General features: G+C 39.4%; 1 protein-coding gene and 1 long non-coding RNA gene across 2 annotated transcripts in view; both read right to left on the minus strand.

Annotated features, from left to right (window-relative positions):
- LOC131491926 (zinc finger protein 658B-like) overlaps positions 1-23,921 on the minus strand; it is a 44,020-nt gene extending 20,099 nt beyond the window's left edge. The window contains 5 exon segments of the mRNA XM_058695447.1: positions 19,010-19,075; positions 19,490-19,596; positions 22,436-22,477; positions 22,564-22,587; positions 23,835-23,921. Of these exon segments, the coding sequence (XP_058551430.1) occupies positions 19,010-19,075; positions 19,490-19,596; positions 22,436-22,449 (187 nt within the window). The 5' untranslated portion in view covers positions 22,450-22,477; positions 22,564-22,587; positions 23,835-23,921.
- On the minus strand, positions 475-16,180 carry LOC131491927 (uncharacterized). The gene is made up of 2 exons (XR_009251725.1): positions 16,051-16,180; positions 475-2,392 (listed from the first exon to the last, which is right to left on the minus strand). It is a non-coding gene; the product is annotated as an uncharacterized LOC131491927 (long non-coding RNA).
- Positions 23,922-24,912: the final 991 nt, after the last annotated feature.

The raw sequence follows: 24,912 nt of genomic DNA on the forward strand, positions 1-24,912 counted from the left end.
GGGGAGGAATAAAGCTACATAGGAGTAACTTTTCTATATGGCACTGAATGGTAAATTCAAGTGTATTTGGTAAGCCCTAGAGCAACTACTAAGGAAGTAAATTCTAAAACATACAATGAAAAAAAATTATAAAAGGAATTAAAAATGTTACATTAAAAAATATTCACATACTGCAAAACAGTAGAAAATGGAATAGAAAATAACAAAAAAGACAGGAGACATACAGAAAACAAAATATAAAATGGCAAACAAAAATCCAACTATATCAAATAAGAACAATTAAGTGTGAAAGAATTTAACAATCCAGACAAAAGACAGAGAATGTCAGACTACATTTAAAAAAAAAAAGCTATATTTAACTATATGCTAAGGAGATACATATTAAAGATACAAAGATGTTCAAAGGGAGAAGATGGAAAAGATACTTCATATTTCATTCAAGCATGAATGGTTTTAAGAAAGTGATTATATTAAAAAAAATACATTTCTTTTAAAAGATTTTAAGTAATCTCTACACCCAATGTGGGCTCAAACTTACAACCCTGAGATCAAGAGTTACCCCTTCTACTGACTGTGCCAGCCAGATGACCTCCCAAAAAATAGACTTTAAGTTGAAAAATGTTACTAGAGATAATGAGAGACATTCTACAATGACAAAAGAGTATATCCATTAGGAAGATGGTATAGGAATTATAAACATATACACACCTCACAACTGAGCCCAAAATATATGAAGCTAAAACTGACAAGTGAATGGAGAAATAAGACAATTAAAAAATAATAGTTGGAGACTTCATTATCATACTTTCAATAATATATAGCGTAACCAGATAGGAAATCAGTAAGGAAATAAATGACACTATAAACCAACTAGACCTAATGGACATACATACCACACTCACCCAACAGCAATAGAATCCAAATTCTTCTAAAATGCACATGGAACACTCCCTAAGACAGGTCATGTATTAGGCTACAAGACAAACTTTAATAAATTTAAAAATACAGAAATAAGAGTATCTGATCCCAATGGAATGAAATTAGAAATCACCTGGGTGGCTCAGTTGGTTGAGCATCCGACTTTTGTTTGTTTGTTTTGAAAGACAGAGAGAGAGCACAAGCAGGGGAGTGGCAGAGAGAGAGAGAGAGAGAGAGAGAGAGAGAGAGAGAGAGAGAGAGAGAATCCAAAGCATTTGTCAGGCTCTGAGCTGTCAGCACAGAGCCCAATGCAGGGCTCACACCCATGAGCCATGAATGAGATCATGACCTGCAGACACTTAACCAACTGAGCCACCCAGGCACCCCGAGCTTCTGACTCTTGATCTCATCTCAGGTCTTGATCTCAGAGTCATGAGTTCAAACCCTGCATTGGGCTCCACGCTGGGTATGAAGCCTACTTTTTAAAAAATTCAGTAACAGAAATTTGGGAAATTCACAAATGTGTGGAAATTGAATAAACACTACCCACAAATTAAAGCCCATGCCCAGATGGCTTTACTACTGAATTCTACCAAACATTTAAAGAACTAATAATAGGGGCGCCTGGGTGGCTCAGTCGGTTAAGCGGCCGACTTCGGCTCAGGTCATGATCTCGCAGTCCGTGAGCTCGAGCCCCGCGTCGGGCTCTGTGCTGACAGCTCAGAGCCTGGAGCCTGTTTCGGATTCTGTGTCTCCCTCTCTCTGACCCTCCTCTGTTCATGCTCTGTCTCTCCCTGTCTCAAAAATAAATAAAACGTTAAAAAAATTTTTTTAAAACAAATAAAGAATAAAAATTCTTTATCATCTCTCCCTCACAAAAAACAGAAAAGAGGACACTTCTCTCATTCGATAAGGCCAGCATTACCCTGATACTCTCAGACATCACAAGAAAACTACAACTGTCTCTTATGAATACAGATGCATAAATTTCCATCAAAATACCAGCAAACTGATATATGGCAACATATTAAATTTATTACACACCATGACCAAGTGGAATTGGTCATGGGAATGACCAAGGAATGCAAGAATGCAGTTGCTGTGATACACAAAACTGCATCAATGTAATTCACGGTATCAACAGAATAAAACATAAAAACCATGTGATCATCTTAAAAGACACAGAAAAAAGCATTATGACACAAATCAACACTCCTTCATGCCAAAAACATTCAACCAACTAGGAGTAGAATGGAACTTCTCGGGGCGCCTGGGTGGCAGTCAGTTAAACATCCGACTTCAGCTCAGGTCAAGATCTCATGGATGAGGTGAGGCAAAGATGAAAGCTTCTGCATGTGAGAGCTGTAGTTGCAGGGCCTGAACTCAATTGGTGCCAAGGGAGAATACACATGAGCTTTCTTATTAACTTGCCCCTACATGGGGCAGAAGCAGAAGAGGCGGCAGGGCTTGAGAGCTGTGAGAAATTGAACATCAAGAAGAGATTCTATTACAAAGTACCTCTGATGTTTGGTAATTGAAATGTGTCATGTTTTCCCTAATTGGATTATTCATAAGCTAATGCTGCACTGAGGCTAAGGCTATAAAGAATGTGAAAGTTTTTCAGGAGGCTGGCATCAAGTATTTTGAGAAGTGAATTAAGTGTTTTGGTTAACATCAATGATGTCTGAAGCTTCAAAAAAAGTGAGGAGTGTCTTGGTGATTCTGTATTAGTATTATGGTTTTAGTATGGCCACAATGACGTGTAATCTTGATTTGCATTTTTGGGTATCTTGGAGGCAAGAAACTTCCACCTTTTTTCATATATTTTTTAATGTTTCATTTATTCTTTTTTTGATATCTTAAATTTTTTAAATTTACATTTTTTTAATATGAAATTTATCATCAAATTGGTTTCTGTACAACACCGAGGGCTCATCCCAACAGGTGCCCGCCTCAATACCCATCACCCACCCTCGCCCCCCCACCCTCCATCAACCCTCAGTTTGTTCTCAGTTTTTAAAAGTCTCTTATGTTTTGGCTCCCTCCCTCTCTAACCTCTTTTTTTTTTCCTTCCCCTCCCCCATAGTCTTCTGTTAAGTTTCTCAGGCTCCACATAGAGTGAAAACATATGGTACCTGTCTTTCTCTGTATGACTTATTTCACTTAGCATAATATGCTCCAGTTCTATCCACGTTGCTACAAAAGGCCATATTTCATTCTTTCTCATTGCCACAAAGTATTCCATTGTGTATATAAACCACAATTTCTTTATCCATTCATCAGTTGATGGACATTTAGGCTCTTTCCATAATTTAGCTATTGTTGAGAGTGCTGCTATAAACATTGGGGGACAAGTGCCCCTATGCATCAGTACTCCTGTATCCCTTGGGTAAATTCCTAGCAGTGCTATTGCTGGGTCATAGGGTAGATCTATTTCTAATTTTCTGAGGAAACTCCACACTGTTTTCTAGAGCGGCTACACCAGTTTGCATTCCCACCAACAGTACAAGAGGGTTCCCGTTTCTCCACATCCTCTCCAGCATCTATAGTCTCCTGATTTGTTCATTTTAGCCACTCTAACTGGCGTGATGTGGTATCTGAGTGTGATTTTGATTTGTATTTCGCTGGTGAGGAGCGACGTTGAACATCTTTTCATGTGCCTGTTGGCCATCTGGATGTCTTCTTTAGAATAGTCATGTTTTCTGCCCATTTCTTCACCGGATTATTTGTTTTTCGGGTGTGAAGTTTGGTGAGCTCTTTATAGGTTTTGGATACTAGCCCTTTGTCTGATATGTCGTTTGCAAATATCTTTTCCCATTCTGTTGGTTGCCTGTTAGTTTTGTTGATTGTTTCCTTTGCCGTGCAGAAGCTTTTTATCTTCTTGAGGTCCCAATAGTTCATTTTTGCTTTTAATTGCCTTGCCTTTGGGGATGTGTCAAGTAAGAAATTGCTGCGGCTGAGGTCGGAGAGGTTTTTCCCTGCTGTCTCCTCTAGGGTTTTGATGGTTTCCTGTCTCACATTCAGGTCCTTTATCCATTTTGAGTTTATTTTTGTGAATGGTGTAAGAAAGTGGTCTAGTTTCATCCTTCTGCATGTTGCTGTCCAGTTCTCTCAGCACCATTTGTTAAAGAGACTGTCTTTTTTCCACTGGATATTCTTTCCTGCTTTGTCAAAGATTAGTTGGCCATACTTTTGTGGGTCCAGTTCTGGGGTTTCTATTCTATTCCATTGGTCTACGTGTCTGTTTTTGTGCCATGTTTTATTTATTCTTGAGAGAGAGGGAGAGACAGAGCATGAGCAGGGGAGGAGCAAAGCGAGAGAGGGACACAGAATCCGAAGCAGGCTCCAGGCTCCAAGCTGCCAGCACAGAGCCTGACGCAGGGCTTGAACTCACAAGCTGCGAGATCATGACCTGAGCCAAAGTCGAATGCTCAACCAATGAGCTACCCAGGCACCCCTAGAAATTTCCACTTTTTTACCCCAAAGGGGTTTACCCTGGACAAGGCATTGTGACTGTCATTGGTTGAACCAGACATCCAAGTTGCTAGCAACTGCCAAAGTGTCTGTAAAACTGCAGATGGGGACAACGGTCAGCCAGGGCATTCTCTGAGGCCAAGATGTATGCTTGGGACACCTGGGTGGCTCAGTCGGTTGAGCGTGCAACTTTGGCTCGGGTCATTATCTCACAGTTTGTGAGTTTGAGCCTCACATCGGTTGACAGCACAGAGTGTGCTTGGAATTCTCTGTCTCTCCATTCTCTATCCTTCCCCCACTCACATGCATGCTCTCTCTCTCTCAAATAAACATTTAAAAAAATGAATGCTTGAAGTTTACCCACTTGTAGTGACTCTTAGGTCCCATCTTCATCATCAAATATCCCAGTTGAAGGGTGAAAACTAGCAGCTGTCCAGCAAATTCCATTATGTACACAATGGCACTGCCATCTGCAGCATACGAACTCTGTTTGCTATTTACTCAGTTGATCCCAAAAGGTTCCCTAGGTAGGCAAGAACCTGAGGACACCTCCTCTTACATGTGGGATACACCAGAGCCCACGCTCATTATCTATCCTATAAATACCACATGCATTTCAACAAGATGGTCTCAGTGGCCCAACGAATCCAAAGGGATGCTGCGTCCACAATCCAAGGTATGATGAGCAGCTGGGTACAGAGTCTGTGAGAGCTTTTACTTCCAGGAGTACCAAGCATGCTGCTTAGAGTCTAGAGCTCCACAAATGCTGCTCTAATGGCATGTAACAGGGCCAAAGAGGATGGTGGTTTTTACATCAGAAGCTCATAGGCATTTTATGGTAAGCTTGATGGTCAGAAATTCCAAGAAGTACGAGAGGAGGTTGCCAAAGAGTCTCTCAAGGACACTAACAGGAGTGCCTATTATATTACAATTTAGACAAATTATAGAGCCTTTTGTTGTAGGGAACCCCATCCTAATTGGGATAATTTGTGACTAATATTATAAACAAACTTCGTAAAATTGTTAAGAGGAAGATGTTGTCACCAGAAAAAAACAAACCAAAACATGTTCAGCTCTTTTTAATGTTGAGGTGTGGAGAGTGCAAAGAGCTAATAATTCCCAAGAATTTAACAGAGATGGTAGGGCTTTTAAAAAATATGGAAGAGTAGCTCATTCCTTTTTGTCAGCTCTTTTATGAGTATCTGTATGTCCTGAATAAGTGTGTAAAATAAATCTCCTCAGAGGAGATGTCACAAATGTAATATTGTATCTTCTCCATTCCCAGTCACACTCACAGTGCTGGAGCTCCAGGCCCCATCCTCCAAAAGACCTGCACAGAATCTGTGCCATTTTGTGGGACCTCATTCCCAGTGGGGCAGGGACTGGTCTCATTTCACAAGCAGACCAGAGCACAGCTAGCTAAAATACACCCTTCTGCTGGGGACTAAACACTGCCTACAACAGGCAAAGAGAGCCTATACAAACAATAAACTGAAGTAAAAAGGCCAGGACTCAATAGCTGAGTACATACAACACACATAGGAGACATGCCCTGAGACACTGGGTCCTGGGGAACAGAGGGCCCTCCACTGCCAGGGAATACAAAACCTCTTCTTCGTAAGGCCATTACCCTCAAGAACAACAGACCTAGATGACTTTCCTAACACACAGAAACTGACAGAAAGAGTTAGACAAAATGAGGAGACAAAGAAACATGTCCCAAGTGAAAGAACAGGACCAAACCACAAGAGACCTAAGAAAAACACATATTAAGTAAATTGCCAGATAGAGAATTTAAAGTAATGATCAAAAAGATACTCAACGGACTTGAGAAAAGAGTGGAGGACATCAGTGAAATCCTTAACACAGAGATAAAAAAAAGAATCAGAGATAAAGAACACAATAAATGGAATTAAAAATACACTTGACAGAACAGACTACATGGGGGGGAGGGGGGGTGGCGCCTGGATAGCTCAGTCGGTTGAGCGTCCGACTTTGGCTCAGGTCATGATCTCACAGTTTGTGAGTTCGAGCCCCACGTCGGGCTCTGTGCTGACAGCTCAGAGCCTGAAGCCTGCTTCAGATTCTGTGTCTCCCTCTCTCTCTGCCCTTCTCCTGCTCATGCTCTGTCTCTCTCTCTGTCTCAAAAATAAATAAAAACATTTAAAAATATTAACAAAAAAAAAGAATAGACTACATGAAGCAGAGAAATGAATTAATGACCTGGAAAACAGACTAATAGAAAGCAAAGCAAAAAAGAGTAAACAAATTTATGCAAATCGCAAACAGTCTCAGGGAACTCAGTGACTGCATCAAGAGTAATAACGTTGGGGGCACCTGGGTGGCTCAGTCGGTTAAGCGTCCGACTTCGGCTCAGGTCATGATCTCCTGGTTCGTGAGTTCAAGCCCCGCGTCAGGCTCTGTGCTGACCACTCAGAGCCTGGAGCCTGTTTCCGATTCTGTGTCTCCCTCTCCCTCTGACTCTACCCCGTTCATGCTCTGTCTCTCTCTGTCTCAAAAATAAATAAACGTTAAAAAAAAAATTAAAAAAAAAAAGAGTAATAACGTTCATATTATACAGATCCCAGAAGAAGAGAGAAAAGAGAGCAGAAAATTTATTTAAGAAATAATAGCTGAAAACTTCCCTAATCTGGGAAGGAAAGAGATATCCAGATCCAGAAGGCACAGAGATGACCCAACAAAATCAAAGGAGATCCACACCAAGACACATAGTAATTAAACCGGCAAAAAGCAGTGATAAAGAAAACGTTTTAAAATCAGCAAAGAAAAGGACACAGTTACATATAACGGAAACCTCATAAGGATATCAGTGGATTTTCAGAATAAGGAAAGGGAGTAGCATGATATATTCAAAAGTGCTGAAAGAGGAAACACGTGCAGTCAAGAATACTCTATCCAGAGGTGCCTGGGTGGCTCAGTCGGTTAAGTGTCCGAGTTCAGCTCAGTCATGACCTCGTGGTTCATGAGTTCGAGCCCTGCATCAGCTCTGTGCTGACAGCTCAGAGCCTGGAGTCTGCTTTGGATTCTTTGTCTCCCTCTCTCTCTGCTGCTCCACCACTTGCACTCTGTCTCTCTCAAAACCAAACATTAAAAAAAAATTTTTTTAGGGGCGCCTGGGTGGCGCAGTCGGTTAAGCGTCCGACTTCAGCCAGGTCACGATCTCGCGGTCCGTGAGTTCGAGCCCCGCGTCAGGCTCTGGGCTGATAGCTCGGAGCCTGGAGCCTGTTTCCGATTCTGTGTCTCCCTCTCTCTCTGCCCCTCCCCCGTTCATGCTCTGTCTCTCTCTGTCCCAAAAATAAATAAAAAATGTTGAAAAAAAAAAAAAATTAAAAAAAAAAAAAAATTTTTTTTTTAAATAATACTCTATCCAGCAAGCCTATCATTCAGAATAGAAGGAAAGATAGTTTCTAAGACAAACAAAAACTAAAGGAGTTCATGACCACTAAACCAGCCTTACCAAAAAATATCAAAGGGGACATTATGAGTGGAAAAGAAAGACCATAAGTGACAACATGAAAAGTAAAATATGCATAAACAGGAAAAACAATTATTTTTGTGAAAATCAGTCAAGGTATTCATTAACCAAAGGATGTAAAATATGACAACATATATCTAAAACATGGAGAGGAGAAGAGTAAAGAATGGGTTCAAACTTAAACAGTTATCAACTTAATATAAACTGGTATATGCAGAAGATGTTATATACAAACTAATGTTAACAACAAAACAAAAACCAGTAATAGGCATGCAAAGAACAAAGAGAAAGGAATCCAAGTATATCACTAAAGAAAGTCAACAATGTATGAAAGACAGCAAGAGAAGAAAAATCAGAGAAAATCTATAAAAACAACTAAAAAAGTAACAAAATGGCAATGAATATGTATTTCTCAATAATTAATCTCTGAATGTAAATGAACTAAATACTCCAATTAAAAGACAGAGTGAGTGGCACCTGGCTGGTTTAGTCATAGATCATGTGACTCTTAATTGTGGGGTCATAAGTTTGAGCCCCACATTGGGGATAGAGATTACTGTAAAAAAAAAAGACATAGGGTGACAGAGCAGAAAAGAGACCCACCTATATGCTGCTGACAAGAGACACATTCAGACTGAAAGACACCTGCAGATTGAAAGCAACGGGATGGAGAAACGTTTATCATGTAAATGGATCTCAAAAGAAAGCCAGAGTTGCAATACCTGTATCAGACAAAATAGACTTTAAAACAAAGACTATAACATGAGACAAAGAAGAACACTATATAATAATAAAGGGGTCAATCCAACAAGATATAACAACTGTAAATATTGATGTACCCAACATGAGATAATCCAAATACATAAAACAGTTAATAACAAACGTAAAGGAACTCATTGATAGTAATACAATAATAACAGGGGACTTTAACACCCCACTTACATTGAGGGACAGATCATCCAAACAGAAAATCAACAAGGAAACAATGGCTTTGAATGACACACTGGACCAGATGTATTTAACAAACATATTCAGCACATTCCATCTTAAAACAGCAGAATACATTCTTTTCAAACGCACATGGAACATTCTCCAGAACAGATCACAAATTAGGCCATAAATCTGTCACATTTCCATACGTTAATAATAAAGCAGCAGAAAGAGAAATTAAGAAAACAACTCCACTTACAATTGTACCAAAACTAACAAGACACCTAGGAATAAACCTAAGCAGAGAAGTGAAACACCTGTAGTATGAAAACTATAGAATACTGATGAAAGAAATTCAAAACAACACAAAGAAATGGAAAGACATCCCATGTTCACGTTGGAAGAACAAATATTGTTAAAATGTCTATACTACTCGAAGCAATCTACACATTTAATGCAATCCCTATCAAAATACCAATAGAATTTTTCACAAAATTAGAACAAACAATCCTAAAATTTGTGTGGAACCAAACAAGATGCTGAATAGCCAAATCAATCATGAAAAAGAAAAGCAAAGAGATGGGCACCTGGGTGGCTCAGTCGGTTGAGCGACCGACTTTGGCTCAGGTCCTGATCTCACGGTTTGCGAGTTCGGGCCCCGCATCGGGCTCTGTGCTGACAGCTCAGAGCCTGGAGCCTGCTTCGGATTCTGTGTCTCCCTCTCTCTGTGCCCCTCCCCCTCTCATGCTCTGTCTCTCTTGGTCTCAGAAATAAATAAACATTTAAAACAATTAAAAAAAAAAAAGAAAGCAAAGCAAAGCAAAGCTAGAGGAATCACAATTCCAGATTTCAAGTTACATTACAAAGCTGTAGTCACCAAAACAATGACACTGGCATAAAAACAGATACATAAATTAATGGAACAGAACAGAAAACCCAGAAATAAACCCATAATTACATGGCCAATTATCTTCAACAAAGCAAAAAGGAATATCCAATGGGAAAAAGACAGTCTCTTCAACAAATGGTGTTGGGAAAACTAGAGAGCAACATGCAAAAGAATGAAACTGGACCACTTTCTTATACCATACACAGAAACAAACTCAAAATGGATTAAAGACCATTAAACCATCAAAATCCTAGAATAGTGCATAGGCAGTAACGTCTCTGACATCACCTGTAGCAACATTTTCCTAAATACATTTCCTGAGGCAAAGGAAATAAAAGCAAAAATAAATTACTAGGACTACATCAAAATAAAAAGCTTCTGCACAGCAAAGGAAACAATCAACAAAACTAAAAGGCAACCTACAGAACAGAAAATATTTGTAAATGATATATCTGAAAAAGGGTTAGCATCCAAAATATATGAAGAACTTACACGATTCAACACCCAACAAACCAAATAATCCAATTAAAAAATGGACAAAAACATGAACTGACATTTGTCGAAAGAAGATATCCAGATGGCCAACAGACACTGAAAAGATGCTCAACATCTCTCATCATTAGGGAAATGCAAATCAAAACTACAATATGACATCACAACTGTCAGAATGGCTAAAATCAAAAACACAAGCAACAAGTGTTGGTGAACATGTGGAGAAAGGGTAACCCTCTTGCACTGCTTTCAGGAATGCAAACTGGTGTAGCCACTGAGGAAAACAGAATAGAATTTCCTCAAAAGTTAAAAATAGGACTATTTTGGGGGCGCCTGGGTGGCACCTCACTTCAGCTCAGATCATGATCTCGCAGTTCACAAGTTCGAGCCCCATATCGGGGTCTGTGCTGACAGCTCAGAGCCTTGAGACTGCTTCGGATTCTGTGTCTCCCTCTCTTTCTTCCCCTCCTCTGCTCATGCTTGCTCGCTCTCTCTCTCATTCCCTCTCTCTCTCAGAAATAAACATTAAAAATTATTTTTAAAAAATAGAACTATTTTACAATCCAGTAATCACATTACTGGTATTTACTCCAAATTATTAAAATACTGGGGCACCTGGGTGGCTCAGTCAGTTGAGCGTCAGACTCTTGATTTTGGCTCAGGTCATGATCTCTCCCTCCACTGGGTGTGGAGTCTGCTTAAGATTCTGTCCCTCTTCCTCTATCCCTCCTCCACCCACACTCTCCCTCCCTCTCTCAAAACAAAAATATTAAAACACTAATTCAGAGGAACACATGCATCCCTTTATAGCAGCATTGTTTACAATAGCCAAATTATGGAAACAGCCCAAGTGTTCATTGACAGATGGACAAGATGTGGTATATATGCATGATGCAATATTAATCAGGCTTAAAAAAAAAAATGAAATCTTGCCATTTACAACGACATGGATGGAGTTAGTGTATAACGTGAAGCAAAATAAGTCAAAGAAAGACAAATACCACATGATTTCACTCATATGCAGAATTTAAGAAACAAAACCAAAAAAAGAGACAAACCAAGACAAACTACCCTTAACTGTAGAGAACAAACTGATGGTTACCAGAAGGGAGGTCAGTAGGTATATGGGTGAAAAAGGTGAAGGGGATTAAGAAGTTCATCTGTAATGACGAGCAATGGATGATTCATGGAATTGCTGAATCAGTATATTGTACACTGGAAACTAACGTAACTGTAACTATATAGAACTACAATTTTTTAAAAATTTCAATATATTGGTGCAGAAAACCTATAAAAAGTTATGAACAAGTGGGATTCATCCTAGGAATTCAAGGTTGGTTGAACGTTCCAAAATTTATGTAATTCAGAATACTACCTGGATAAAAAAAGAAAACTCATGTGATTATTCTAATAGATACAGAAAGAATATTAGACAAATTCCACAATGATTAAAACAAATCTTTTAGAAAATTCCAGCAGACTACAGAACTTCCTGAAACTGATAAAGCACAGCTATAAAAAAAAACAGTTAATTATGCCACAACGAAGAATGAATTCTTTACCTCTAAGATTACAAACAAGACATGAATATCTTCTCTCACCACTTGTATTTAATGGTATATTTGGTAATCCCATAGTTATTAAAGAAAAAGAAATAAAAGGCATACAGTTTCAAAATGAACTTATCCTTTTTCACAGATAACATAATTGTGTATGTAAACCATCCTTGGGAATCTCCAAAAAATCTACTGGAATAAATAAGATTAGCAAAGTTACAACACACAATGTAAATATACATAAAGCAACTGGATTTCTATTTACATCCAACAACTGGAAAACCAAATTATAAAATAAATGCCATTTATATCATCATCAAAGTCATGAAACCCATCTACCAAATATGCAGAAAACAAGTACAATGAAAGCTATCTGTCACTCCAAAAAAAATTAAAGGCGTAAATAAAGGGAAAGATACAGGCATACCTCGTTTATTATGCTTTGCAGATACTGAAATTTTTACAAATTGAAGACCTGTGGCAACCCTGCATCAGGCAACTCTATCGACACAATTTTTTTCAATAGCATTTGCTCACTCCATGTCTCTGTGTCACACTTTGGTAATTCTCACAATATTTCAAATTTTTTCATTCATTATTATTATATCTGTAACTGCAATTGTGTGATCAATGATCTTTGATGTTACTATTCTAATTGTTTGGGAGCACCACAACCATGTAAAATGGAGAACTTATTCCATAAATGTGCATTGTGACTGCTCTACTACCTGGCCGTTCCCCATCTCTTTCTCTCTCCTCAGGCCTCCTTATTCCCTGAGACACAACAATATTAAAATTAGGCCAATTAATAATTCTACAATGGCTTCTAAGTGCTCAAGTAAAGGGAGGGGTTGCACATCTCTCATTTTAAATCAAAAGCAAGGAAAGATTAAACTTAGTGGGGAAGGCAAATCAAAAGCTGAGATAAGCTGAAAGCTGGGCCTTTTTTTTTTTTTTAATTTTTTTTAACGTTTTATTTATTTTTGAGACAGGGAGAGACAGAGCATGAACAGGGGAGAGTCAGACAGAGAGAGACACAGAATCTGAAACAGGCTCCAGGCTCTGAGCTGTCAGCACAGAGCCCGACGCGGGGCTCGAACTCACGGACCGCGAGATCATGACCTGAGCTGAAGTTGGCCGCTTAACCGACTGAGCCACCCAGGCGCCCCAAAGCTGGGCCTTTTGTGCCCAACAGTCGGCCAAGTTACAAATGCAGAGGGAAAGTTTTTGAAAGAAATGAAAAGTGAGACTCCAGCAAACAAAATGAATGATAAGAAAGTGAAACCACCTTATTGCTGATATGGAAAAAGTTTGAGTGGTCTGGATAGATCATCAAATCAGGTACAACATTCCTTTAAGCCAAAGCTTAATCAAGGGCAAAGCCCTAACTCTCTTCAATTCTATGAAACCTGAAAAAGGTAAGGAAGCTGCAGAATAAAAATTTGAAGCTAGCAGAAGTGTCTGGAAGAATTTCATTCCAACTCTTATGGATGACTTTGTGGGGTTCAGGACTTCAGTGGAGGAAGTCACTGCATATGTGGTAGAAACAGCAAGAGAACTGGGATTAGAAGTGGAGCCTGAAGATGTGACTGAATTGTTTGAACAATGACGAATTGCTTCTTATGGATTAGCAAAGACAGTGGTTTCTTGAGATGGAATCTATTCCCAGTGAAGATACTGTGAAAATTGTTAGCATGAAAAAAAGTTAGAGTATTACATAAACTTTGTTGATAAGCAGTAGCAGGGTTTGAGAGGATGGACTCTAATTTTGAAAAAAGTTCTATGATGGGTAAAAATGCTATCAGACAGCATCACATGCTACAGGGAATCATTCATGAAAGGAAGAATCAATCAATGTGGCAAACTTCATTGTTGTATTATTTTAAGAAATTGCCACAGCCACCCCCACCTTCACTACCAATCACCCTGACCAGTCAACAGCCATCGATATCAAGGCAAGACTCACCACCGGCAAAAAGCTCAGATGATGGCTAGTGATTTTTAGCAATGAAGTATTTTTTAATAAAAGTATGTGCATTGTTTTTGGACCTAATGCTACTGCACACTTAATAAATTATAGCATAATGTGAACGTAAACTTTTATATGCACTGGGAAACCAAAAAATTCATTCTGAATTTGAAAAAAATCAATCTAACTATTTGGACTCAAATTATTTCAATATTCACTTTGTTTCAATGGTCTGGAACTGAACCCACGGTATCAGAAAACTCAATATTGTTTTATGTCTTTTTTTATAGAATTTTTTAAAATGTTTATTTATTTTGACAGAGAAAGTGGGGAAGGGGCAGAGAGAGAAAAACCCAAGTAGGCTCCATGCTGTCAGTGAAGAACCCGATGCAGGGCTCAGTCCCACGAACCATGAAATCATGACCTGAGCTGAAATCAAGAGCCAGACACTTAACCTACTGAGCCACCCAGACGCTCCTAAAGACTCCATATTGTTAAAATATAAATCCTTCCCAGACTATCCTAAAGACCCAAGACTATCTCAACCAGAATTTTAAGCAAAGTTATAGAAAAAATGGACAGGAGATTCTAAAATTTATATGGAGGGGCGCCTGGGTGCCTTAGTTGGTTAAGCATCTGACTCTTGATTTCAGCTCAGGTCATAATCTCACAGTTCCTGGGATCAAGCCCCTTGTTGGGCTCTGCACTGACAGCGTGGAGCTTGCTTGGGATTCATTCTTTCTCTCTCCTCCCCACCTCCACCTACTCTGCCTCTCCCCCTGCTCTCCCCCCAAAATAAATAAACTTAAGAAAAATACAATTTACATGGAAACAACAAAGAATGTACAATAATACAAATAATTTTGAAATGAAAAACATATTTGGAGAACTAAATATTCAATATTTGGTAAGTTTTCACAAAGCTACATAATCAAGGTGTGCTATATTCAAACAGACCCATTAAACAGAACAGACTCCAGATCTAGAACTACAGAAATGTGGTCAATTTGTCTTTGACAAAGGTGCCAAGGCAGTTGAATGGAAAAGTAATCTTCCAGAAAATGGTGTCAACATAACTAGACATAGAAATGCAAAAAATGAACCACAACTCTTATTTCACATCATATGGAGAAATTAAAGAAAACATAGGAGGAAGAAAACATAGGAGGAAACAAGAAAACATAGGAGGAAATTTTACTGACCTTAGATTAGGTAAAACTTTCTTTAAAAAGATACAAAAACCATAAAATATAAAAGAAAAACCAATGATACATTTAAAAACTAATGAAAAACTCTGCTCTTCCAAGACACTATTAAAAAAATTAGAAAAAGCATACGATAGGTAGAAAACGTTAACAAAGTATTTATCTGATAATGGTCTTATATCTAGATTACATGAAGAATTCTTCCACCTCAGTTAAGACCAAAAAGAATAAAAGAAACACCCTAATTTTTAAAGAATGGGCTACAGATTTAAACAGACCTGAAAAAGGAAAATATATGAATAGCCACAAAGCCCATTAAAAGATGTTCAACTTCATTAATTATCAGAAAAATACAAATTAAAACCCAGTAAGATACAAAGACACCCACTAGAATCTTAAATAAAAAAAAAAACAAAACTCACAATACCAAATGTTGGTGAGGATGTGGAGCAACTAGAACTATGATACATACACCCCTAAAGGGTGTGCAAACTGGCACAGTCACACTGGAAATATCTGGCAGTTTCTTATGAAGTTACTCTAAGACCAATAGCACCATACTTCTGGGTATTTACACAGGAGAAATGAAAACAAATGTCTACACGAAGACTCATACCTAAATGGACACAGCAACTTTATTCCTAACAGCCCAAAAGGAAAAAACCTCTATTCTATCAACTGGGATATACATGGAAGATAAACTGTGGTAGATGCATGCAAAGGCATACTAGTTAGGAATAAAAAATGATCCATACAAAAACATGCATAAATCCCAAAATCTACATGAAAGAAGAAAAAAGTAAATACTATATGATGTATATAAAATTCTAACAGGAAAAAACTATTGCGATAGAAAGTAGATCACTGGTTGACAGAGCCAGGGAGAGGGATCAGGAGAAAATGACTACAAATACCTGCAAGGAAACTTTTTGGAGTAACAGCAATATTTTATCATTATTTGGTGGTAGTAATCACCTACAGGCATCTCTAAAACTCACAATTATACACTTAAAGCTACTGACTTTTACTGCTAATTATACCCCAATACAATTTAAAAATTAAAAAGGAAGGAGAAAACAGAATTGCATTCTTGAGGAAATCACATGGTAAGTTCTGCTCACCCAATGAGACCAGGTGGCTGTAGTTCTCCAGCATCACATCTCTGTATAGGGTTCTTTGAGAAGGGTCCATCTGGTGCCACTCCTCCTGGGTGACCTCCACAGTCACGTCCTTGAATGACACTGATACCTGTAATAACACACTTTCTTTTTTTTCCAACGTTTTTTTTTTTTTTTTTTTTTTTTTTTTTTATTTATTTTTGGGACAGAGAGACACAGAGCATGAACGGGGGAGGGGCAGAGAGAGACGGAGACACAGAATTGGAAACAGGCTCCAGGCTCCGAGCTGTCAGCACAGAGCCCGACGCGGGGCTCGAACTCACAGACCGCAAGATCGTGACCTGGCTGAAGTCGGCCGCTTAACCGACTGCGCCACCCAGGCGCCCCATTTTTCCAACGTTTTTTTTTTTTTTTTTTTTTTTATTTGTAATAACACACTTTCTATTCAATCTGAGGGGCTCAAAAACCGGTAATATGGAAAATGCCTTGGAAAACTAATACATGTTTACTGTTGAGAATTTAAAACAAAATTTTATAAAGTATGCCTATTATGGCCCTATCATTATCTTACACTAGAATTATGCTAAGCAAAATTAGGCAGAGAAAGACAAATATCATATAACCTCACTCATGAGGACTTTAAGATACAAAACAGATGAACATAAGGGAAGGGAAGCGAAAATAATATAAAAACAGGGAGGGTTACAAAACATAAAAGACTCTAGGGGCACCTGGGTGGCTTATTGAGTGTCCGACTTCGGCTCAGGTCATGGTCTCACAACTCGTGGGTTCGAGCCCTGGGTCGGGCTCTGTGCTGACAGCTGAGAGCCTGGAGCCTGCTTCGGATTCTGTGTCTCCCTCTCTCTCTGCCCCTAACGCACACTTGCATTCTGTCTCTGTCTCTCTCAAAAATAAGTAAACATTAAAACATAAGACACTCTTAAATATGGAGAACAGAGGGTTACTGGAGGGGTTGTGGGAGGGGATGGGCTAAATGCGTAAGGGGCATTAAGGAATCTACTCCTGAAATCATTGTTGCACTATATGCTAACTTGGATGTAAATTTAATACATACATACATACATATATATATGAATACACAGATGGAATTTTACACTGCATTGTTGGTTACATGATTTTGAAACACAAAAGGGAGGTCTAAAACTGATGTATATAATCATTGCAATCACACACATAATCAGAGCAAATTTTGAAGACAGAAAGAAGCCAGATTCTAAAACTTATATGAAGAGGTAAAGGGGGACTTAGAATATCCAATATCCAATCAATTATGAAAAAAGTTTGGGGGATTCACATTACTGATTTCAAGACTTATCTTAGGGGCGCCTGGGTGGTTCAGTTGGTTAAGCATCCAACTTCAGCTCAGGTCTCATGATTCATGATCTCATGGTTCATGAGTTTGAGCCCTGTATCAGGCTCTGTGCTGACAGCTCAGAGCCTGAGCCTGCTTCAGATTCTGTTTCTCTCTCTCGTTTTGCCCCTCCCCTGCTCACACTGTGTGTGTCTCTCTCTCAAAAATAAACATTGAAAAATTAAAAAAAAAAACAAACAAAAAACTTCTCTTGAAACAACAGTAATCTAGGCAGTATGATGTTAGCAAAAGGACTAACACAGATAAGAAGAGAATACAGATTCCAGAAACAGAACCACAAAGAATATAAAGTCAAATAATTCCCAAAAGAGGTGCCAAAGGAATTCAGTGGAGAAGGTATATTCTTTGCAACAAATGTTAGACATACGTAAACAACATTTGCAACAACAACGCAAACGACATTTGCAACAAATGTCAGACTATGTAAACAAAACTAAATAAATAATCTTGGCCTATCCCTTGTGCCATAAGAAAAAATGAACTCAAAATGATCATAGACCTATAAAACTTCTAGAAACCGGAGAGGAAATCTTTGTGACTTTGGCTTAGGAAAAGATTTTTTACATATGACCAAGACCAAAAAAAAGCATAAATAATAAAAGCAAAAAGATTAAAGATTTTGAAAAGTTGATTAAAACACTTCTGCTCTTTGAAAGACACATGGTAAAGACACAGGAGACTTATGACCATTTAATAAACTGATTTGATATTCAAAATCTTCACATAAAAATCCCCCCACCAATAACAGGCAATTTTTCTCATATAAAATACAGGGGGAAAAACATTAGCCAAAGAAAAAAAATAAGTAAAAATGTGTCCTATACTTATAGGCTAATATAACCACAACACCAAAATTGGAAAGGAACACATGAAAAATTAGGCTCACCTAAATTACGATACAGAAATAAGTACCAGCAGAAAGATCACAGCCAACATGTATACAAGCAATTCACCAGCAAGGGTGTGTACAGGAAATCGACAATATTTAAAAATTCATAATGCTATTCACAATACTTACAGATTAAAGGAAACAAGCTATGTCTTTATTTCAATAGATATAGAAAAAATTCTCAATATAATTCAAAGCACATTCATGACTCAACTGAAATCTAACCCAACTGGTAACTGGAGGGAATATAATCATCAACAAAGGTTACCTACCCAGAACCAACAACAAACATTAAGAGCTAATATTGAAACTGTATATTTTCTCCCAAAACTAGCTTTATCCCTATTTCTCTTTTTCCATCTAATGTACAGACCCTTATAAGCCCCATTAAAATCAATACAGTGCTGGGGCGCCTGGGTGGCTCAGTAGGTTAAGCGTCCGACTTCATCTCGGGTCATGATCTCACGGTTGGTGGGTTCGAGCCCCACGTCGGGCTCTGTGCTGACAGCTCAGAGCCTGGAGCCTGCTTCAGATTCTGTGTCTCTCTCTCTCTCTCTGCCCCTCCCCCATTCATGCTCTGTTTCTATCTCAAAAATAAATAAACATAAAAAATTTTTTTTAAATAAATAAATAAAATAAAATCAATACAGTGCAATGTGGAGAAAGAATAAAGAGCTCACCTGAGATGTGTTCATGCTGCTGCTCTTGGGAAAGTGCAGAGGGCTGTACAGACTCAGCTGGGAGGCCTGGGGAAGAACGCGCAGAGACACATGTCCATGTAAGACTCAGAAAACATCATGTGGCCTAAGACCTACAGCTTTTCACTGGCTAAACAAATTTTTCTGTGGTTAAATGATAACTTAGTGGTTTTTTTTTTTTTTCCTGAATGATTAACAGAAACAACGCAAGAACTAGTATTCATTTAATGCATAAAGTACATGAAGGATAAGGCATTGCTCCTTCATTAAAATTAACAAAATATTCAGGCTGTATCACTTAACTATTTTCCTAGTAACATTGCTTAGCTCTTAAAAGAGAAAATCCACAGAAAGCCCAATAAAAGGACTATGGAATGTTTTAAGGCAAGAATTTTTCATTAACTTTCACTGGGTTACAGTTTCTCAAAGGGTCCTTTTCATAAGATGCTTTTGATGACTTACCAGTGAGAAAGTGAACTGCACTGTGTTTTCCTCCTGGCTCTGCCACAAAATAGGTGTCACCTGACAAGTCACCACTAACATCCAATTTCTTTACAGCTTCTAAGAGTCTGTAGCAGATAACCAAGGAAAGCCTTCATTAGTCCTTATTTTAGGATTCTCTGAGTTCAAGATAAGTCAATATTGTTACTTGTGGTGATGGTCACTTGTGAAGGACACGTATGAGAGCAGTGCAGCATCCGTAAACAGTGAAGAATGAAGGGAATGACAGCCATTTAGCAAGAGTGGTATCAAAACAAACGCAGGAAACCTCATTTAAAATGGGGAGTCAGGAAGCCCTGAATGGGGAGCTCTCACACATGCTCCTTTTCCTGCATGAACAAGGTTAAGAATCATCTTACTTTGCACATAGGAATTTGATTTCCTACTTTTAAGAAAAAGACGGAAGATCCCTCCCCAACCCAGCAAATAGGTACTAACCACTGGCTTGCAGCCAATAAGTGCCACAACCGCAAACTCTTGTTCTTTTCCAATGGACTTTTATTCCAAACCCTCCCCATTTTCCTCCCAAAACCTAGTGAAAGTTTACCTTCCCTTTGTCTCTTTGGACTTGCCTATGGTTTGCCATAGTTTGCTTGTCCCCCATTGCAATTCCTCTGCTATTCCCAAATAAACTCAATTTGCTGGTAAAATAACTGGCTATTTTTAAGTTTTGACAACAGGACACAATTTCCACCCTCTGGCTGGTTACCCCTTAACCCCAGATCTCACCCTCACAAGTGCAAGTTCCTGAGCAACATGCTTCTGGGCCACCCCAGCTCCCTCTTCTCAAAGGTGGCCCAGATCCCCCACCATCACACAGTGTGGTGGCTTCTGGATGTGGCAACATCTCCAAATCTGAGCAGGGAGGATCAAGAACTACTTCTGACAGCTCTGCTTTTTGCTTCTGCTCTTAAGGTCTAGCGAGGAGGATAAGAACAGGGATGCTGTTGGCACAAAAACAGACACATAGACCAATGGAATAGAATAGAAACCCCAGAATTGGACCCACAAACGTATGGCCAACTCATCTTTGACAAAGCAGGAAAGAACATCCAATGGAAAAAAGACAGTCTCTTTAACAAATGGTGCTGAGAGAACTGGACAGCAACATGCAGAAGGTTGAAACTAGACCACTTTCTCACACCATTCACAAAAATAAACTCAAAATGGATAAAGGACCTGAATGTGAGACAGGAAACCATCAAAACCTTAGAGGAGAAAGCAGGAAAAGACCTCTCTGACCTCAGCCATAGCAATCTCTTACTCGACACATCCCCAAAGGCAAGGGAATTAAAAGCAAAAGTGAATTACTGGGACCTTATGAAGATAAAAAGCTTCTGCACAGCAAAGGAAACAACAAACAAAACAAAAAGGCAACCAACGGAATGGGAAAAGATATTTGCAACTGACATATCGGACAAAGGGCTAGTATCCAAAATCTATAAAGAGGTCACCAAACTCCACACCTGAAAAACAAATAACCCAGTAAAGAAATGGGCAGAAAACATGAATAGACACTTTTCTAAAGAAGACATCCAGATGGCCAACAGGCACATGAAAAGATGTTCAACGTCGCTCCTTATCAGGGAAATACAAATCAAAACCACACTCAGATATCACCTCACGCCAGTCAGAGTGGCCAAAATGAACAAATCAGGAGACTATAGATGCTGGAGAGGATGTGGAGAAACGGGAACCCTCTTGCACTGTTGGTGGGAATGCAAATTGGTGCAGCTGCTCTGGAAAACAGTGTGGAGGTTCCTCAGAAAATTAAAAATAGACCTACCCTATGACCCAGCAATAGCACTGCTAGGAATTTATCCAAGGGATACAGGAGTACTGATGCATAGGGGCACTTGTACCCCAATGTTTATAGCAGCACTCTCAACAATAGCCAAATTATGGAAAGAGCCTAAATGTCCATCAACTGATGAATGGATAAAGAAATTGTGGTTTATATACACAATGGAATACTACGTGGCAATGAGAAAAAATGAAACATGGTCTTTTGTAGCAAAGTGGATGGAACTGGAGAGTGTGATGCTAAGTGAAATAAGCCATACAGAGAAAGACAGATACCATATGGTTTCACTCTTATGTGGATCCTGAGAAACGTAACAGAAACCCATGGGGGAGGGGAAGGAAAAAAAAAAAAAAAAAAGAGGTTAGAGTGGGAGAGAGCCAAAGCATAAGAGACTCTTAAAAACTGAGAACAGGGGCGCCTGGGTGGCGCAGTCGGTTAAGCGTCCGACTTCAGCCAGGTCACGATCTCGCGGTCTGTGAGTTCGAGCCCCGCGTCAGGCTCTGGGCTGATGGCTCGGAGCCTGGAGCCTGTTTCCGATTCTGTGTCTCCCTCTCTCTCTGCCCCTCCCCCGTTCATGCTCTGTCTCTCTCTGTCCCAAAAGTAAATAAAAAAAAAAAAAACGTTGAAAAAAAAAAATTAAAAAAAAAAAACAACTGAGAACAAACTGAGGGTTGATGGGGGGTGGGAGGGAGGGGAGGGTGGGTGATGGGTATTGAGGAGGGCACCTTTTGGGATGAGCACTGGGTGTTGTATGGAAACCAATTTGACAGTAAATTTCATATATTAAAAAAATAAATTAATTAATTAAAAAAAAAAAACAAACAATTGGCCAGTCCACAATCACATCCATGCAAGCACACATCCCTTCCTTCATCCATCCATTCATTCATACTAATGTTTCATCTCCCCATAGGTGTAAAGTAACATCAATAAAATCAGTATTCTTTAGAATTCTCAGCAGAAGTCACATTTTGAATATCTGCAAAGTTCTAAGAAACTATAAATGCCATAGAAAAACTTATTTTTTCTAAACTTAAATAATTTTCCCACTGCAAGAATACATTTTTTTTTTGGCCACACTATTTAAAGAAAAATTTTAGTACCTTGGGTTCATCATTCTGTGTTTCTCTCAGAAGTTCTCTTTGCTGAAATCAATAAAGGGTAGCATGTAAAATATATTTTTGAAAGGACAAACTTTTAAAATAATTTAAATACCATTGGTGTTCCTTACCCTGCTCAGTTCACTGAGGTGTTCCTTAGGGATAGAAAAGAAAAGAGAAACAACATTAGTGAATAGGGATGTAAGTGAGTGAACATCTGTAAGAAAGTGTACCTTGCATTGTGCTGCTGCAAATTAAAAAATAAGTATGTTTCAAAAAAAAAATAAGTATGTTTCTCATGAATGCAAAAAAAAAAAAAAAAAAAAAAAGAACAGGGATGCTGTTCCTGGAGACCTCAATTCGAACATCACAAGAGCTGCTTTGTTCTAAAATAAATTTGTTTCCCAAGATCTGGGACCTGGGTCAGGGAAACAAATTCACTTTAGGGCTACAAACTTGACTCTTGGAATTCACTGTGATTTCAGACAATCTGCCACTGCAGGAAAAGCTAGGAGCCTCTATCTGAACCAAGGATTCTGATGAGGTACCAGAAATTCCAGACTACATATGACAATGTTCTAAGTCCATTCACATTCTCCTTCAATTTTATCGCTGGGTGTTCAGGGACAGGTCACTCTGCTAGGTGCTGTGAAGGCTGTATTGGTGGTTTTAGGCAGGTGTGATATTTAGACGAGGCCTGAGATTTAAAGCACACCTGCCCTTAAATCAGAGCTTCCTCACAGCTAGCTTGTAACCTGAGCACATGGCTCTGCCAACCTCAGCCTCGTTTGCTTCCTTTTCTTTTTTAAATGTGGATAGTTAGCCAACCTCATAAAATGGTTGTGATGTTTACATAAGCCACCCAGTGAATAGAAGTGTGTCTTCCGAATATAATAGCAGTTGCCACTTCTGAGTTGGCTGTTTGCTTTACAGGTAATAACTTCTCTAACTCGCATAACAAACATTATTTTCAGAAGAGAAACCGGACGCTTACTCTGGTTCCTTCGGCCGCCCCTGCCTACAAGGGTAACAGAACTGGAATTTACCCCGGGTCTTTCTAGGTCCAGAAATCGGGTTCTCACCGCAGAAAGCTCTTCCGCGCTTTCGGGCTCACGGTGGGAATTATAAACAAGTTTTCCCTTCCCGCCGCCATGTGCTTTTCTCGAACCGAGGGTCTCTGCATACCCAACCCCTCACCTGCTTCTGGCGTCATTCAGCCCCACCCGTGCCCCAGGTGCCCAATGGGGACCAGGGGTCCCCCAGAGGTCTTTGATGGCTCAAGCATTGAGAGTCCGGCCTGGGGAATTCCCGAGGCTTCTATTCCTTTCTCCCCGGCCACAAGCCCCCTCCTCCATGCTGGTCCCAAACCCTCCCAGATTTCGCATCAGCCCCATGCGCTCACTTGAGGTTGGAACCCAGGCCATCGCGCCAGCTGACCACCGGACCGCGGAAAGCACTGACGCAAAGAGGTAGGCTAAGGTAAGTACATGCGCAGATGGAGCCCGGACCGGTTCCCAGGATGCTGCGCGACGAGCCAGGTCCATACCGCCAGACTACATTTCCCGTAAAGCTCCGCTCCCGCGCCTTGAAGTGACCTGGCAGCGTATCCTCTATCTGAACAGTTGAAAGATGTGATCTTGACGATCTCTCCTTCCCAGGTTTTCTCAGAATCGCCAAACGTTAGGGCTTAAACTTGAAGTTTACCGCCAAATACAATACGTGGTCCTCGATCAAATCCCGATTGAATAAACAACAGCTGCCAAAGGCTTTGGAGACTGTCGAGGAAATCTGAATAGGCACTGGGTTGCTCTTAGGTGTAAAAATAATTGAGATCACATAGGAAAACGAGCTGTCTCTCTCAAAAATATTTTTTTTTAATTTTAATAAAAATAAAATAATATTTAAAGCTGCCAAGAGAATTTAGATTTGTAGAGGTATCTATTGGGAATAAGGCTGTGAAACTTAAGTAAAATAATTTAAAATGAAGCACAGTAGTACTAAATTCAAAAGATTTTCTCCTTTACCCCAAATCCCAGTTAGGCTCCTTTATACCTTCTTTTCAACTAGGTCTATCAACTTTGCCCTATAAATACTTGAACAAAATTCTAAGTCTCTAACAGCTCAAGGTCACATACTTAGGATGACACTAAGAGTGTTTTTAGAGGGCCTGCCTGAAAAACTCAAGGCTGCCAAAAGAATTTGTTCCAGCCAACACCTGAAGGACCCCTGTCTCTCAGTCTCTGTAGGAGGGTAAGAGCCTAATTTCAACGAGTGCCAGTTAGCAAATCCAGGTGGATTTCAAATGGACCAATTCTCCCTTCTGCTTTTTGTAATTTTTCACTTCCCTCATTCTACTGAGCTCCAACTCACCCCCTTTCTGTTCCCTCCTTCTTCCTTTAAAACTCCCAGTCACCTCTGTACAAATTGAAGTTGAGTTCAGTTCTCTCTGGAATCTGTTCCCTATCGCAATTGGATATTAC

The sequence above is a fragment of the Neofelis nebulosa genome, chromosome 12 (genome assembly GCF_028018385.1).
Source record: "Neofelis nebulosa isolate mNeoNeb1 chromosome 12, mNeoNeb1.pri, whole genome shotgun sequence".
Classification (NCBI taxonomy): domain Eukaryota; kingdom Metazoa; phylum Chordata; class Mammalia; order Carnivora; family Felidae; genus Neofelis; species Neofelis nebulosa.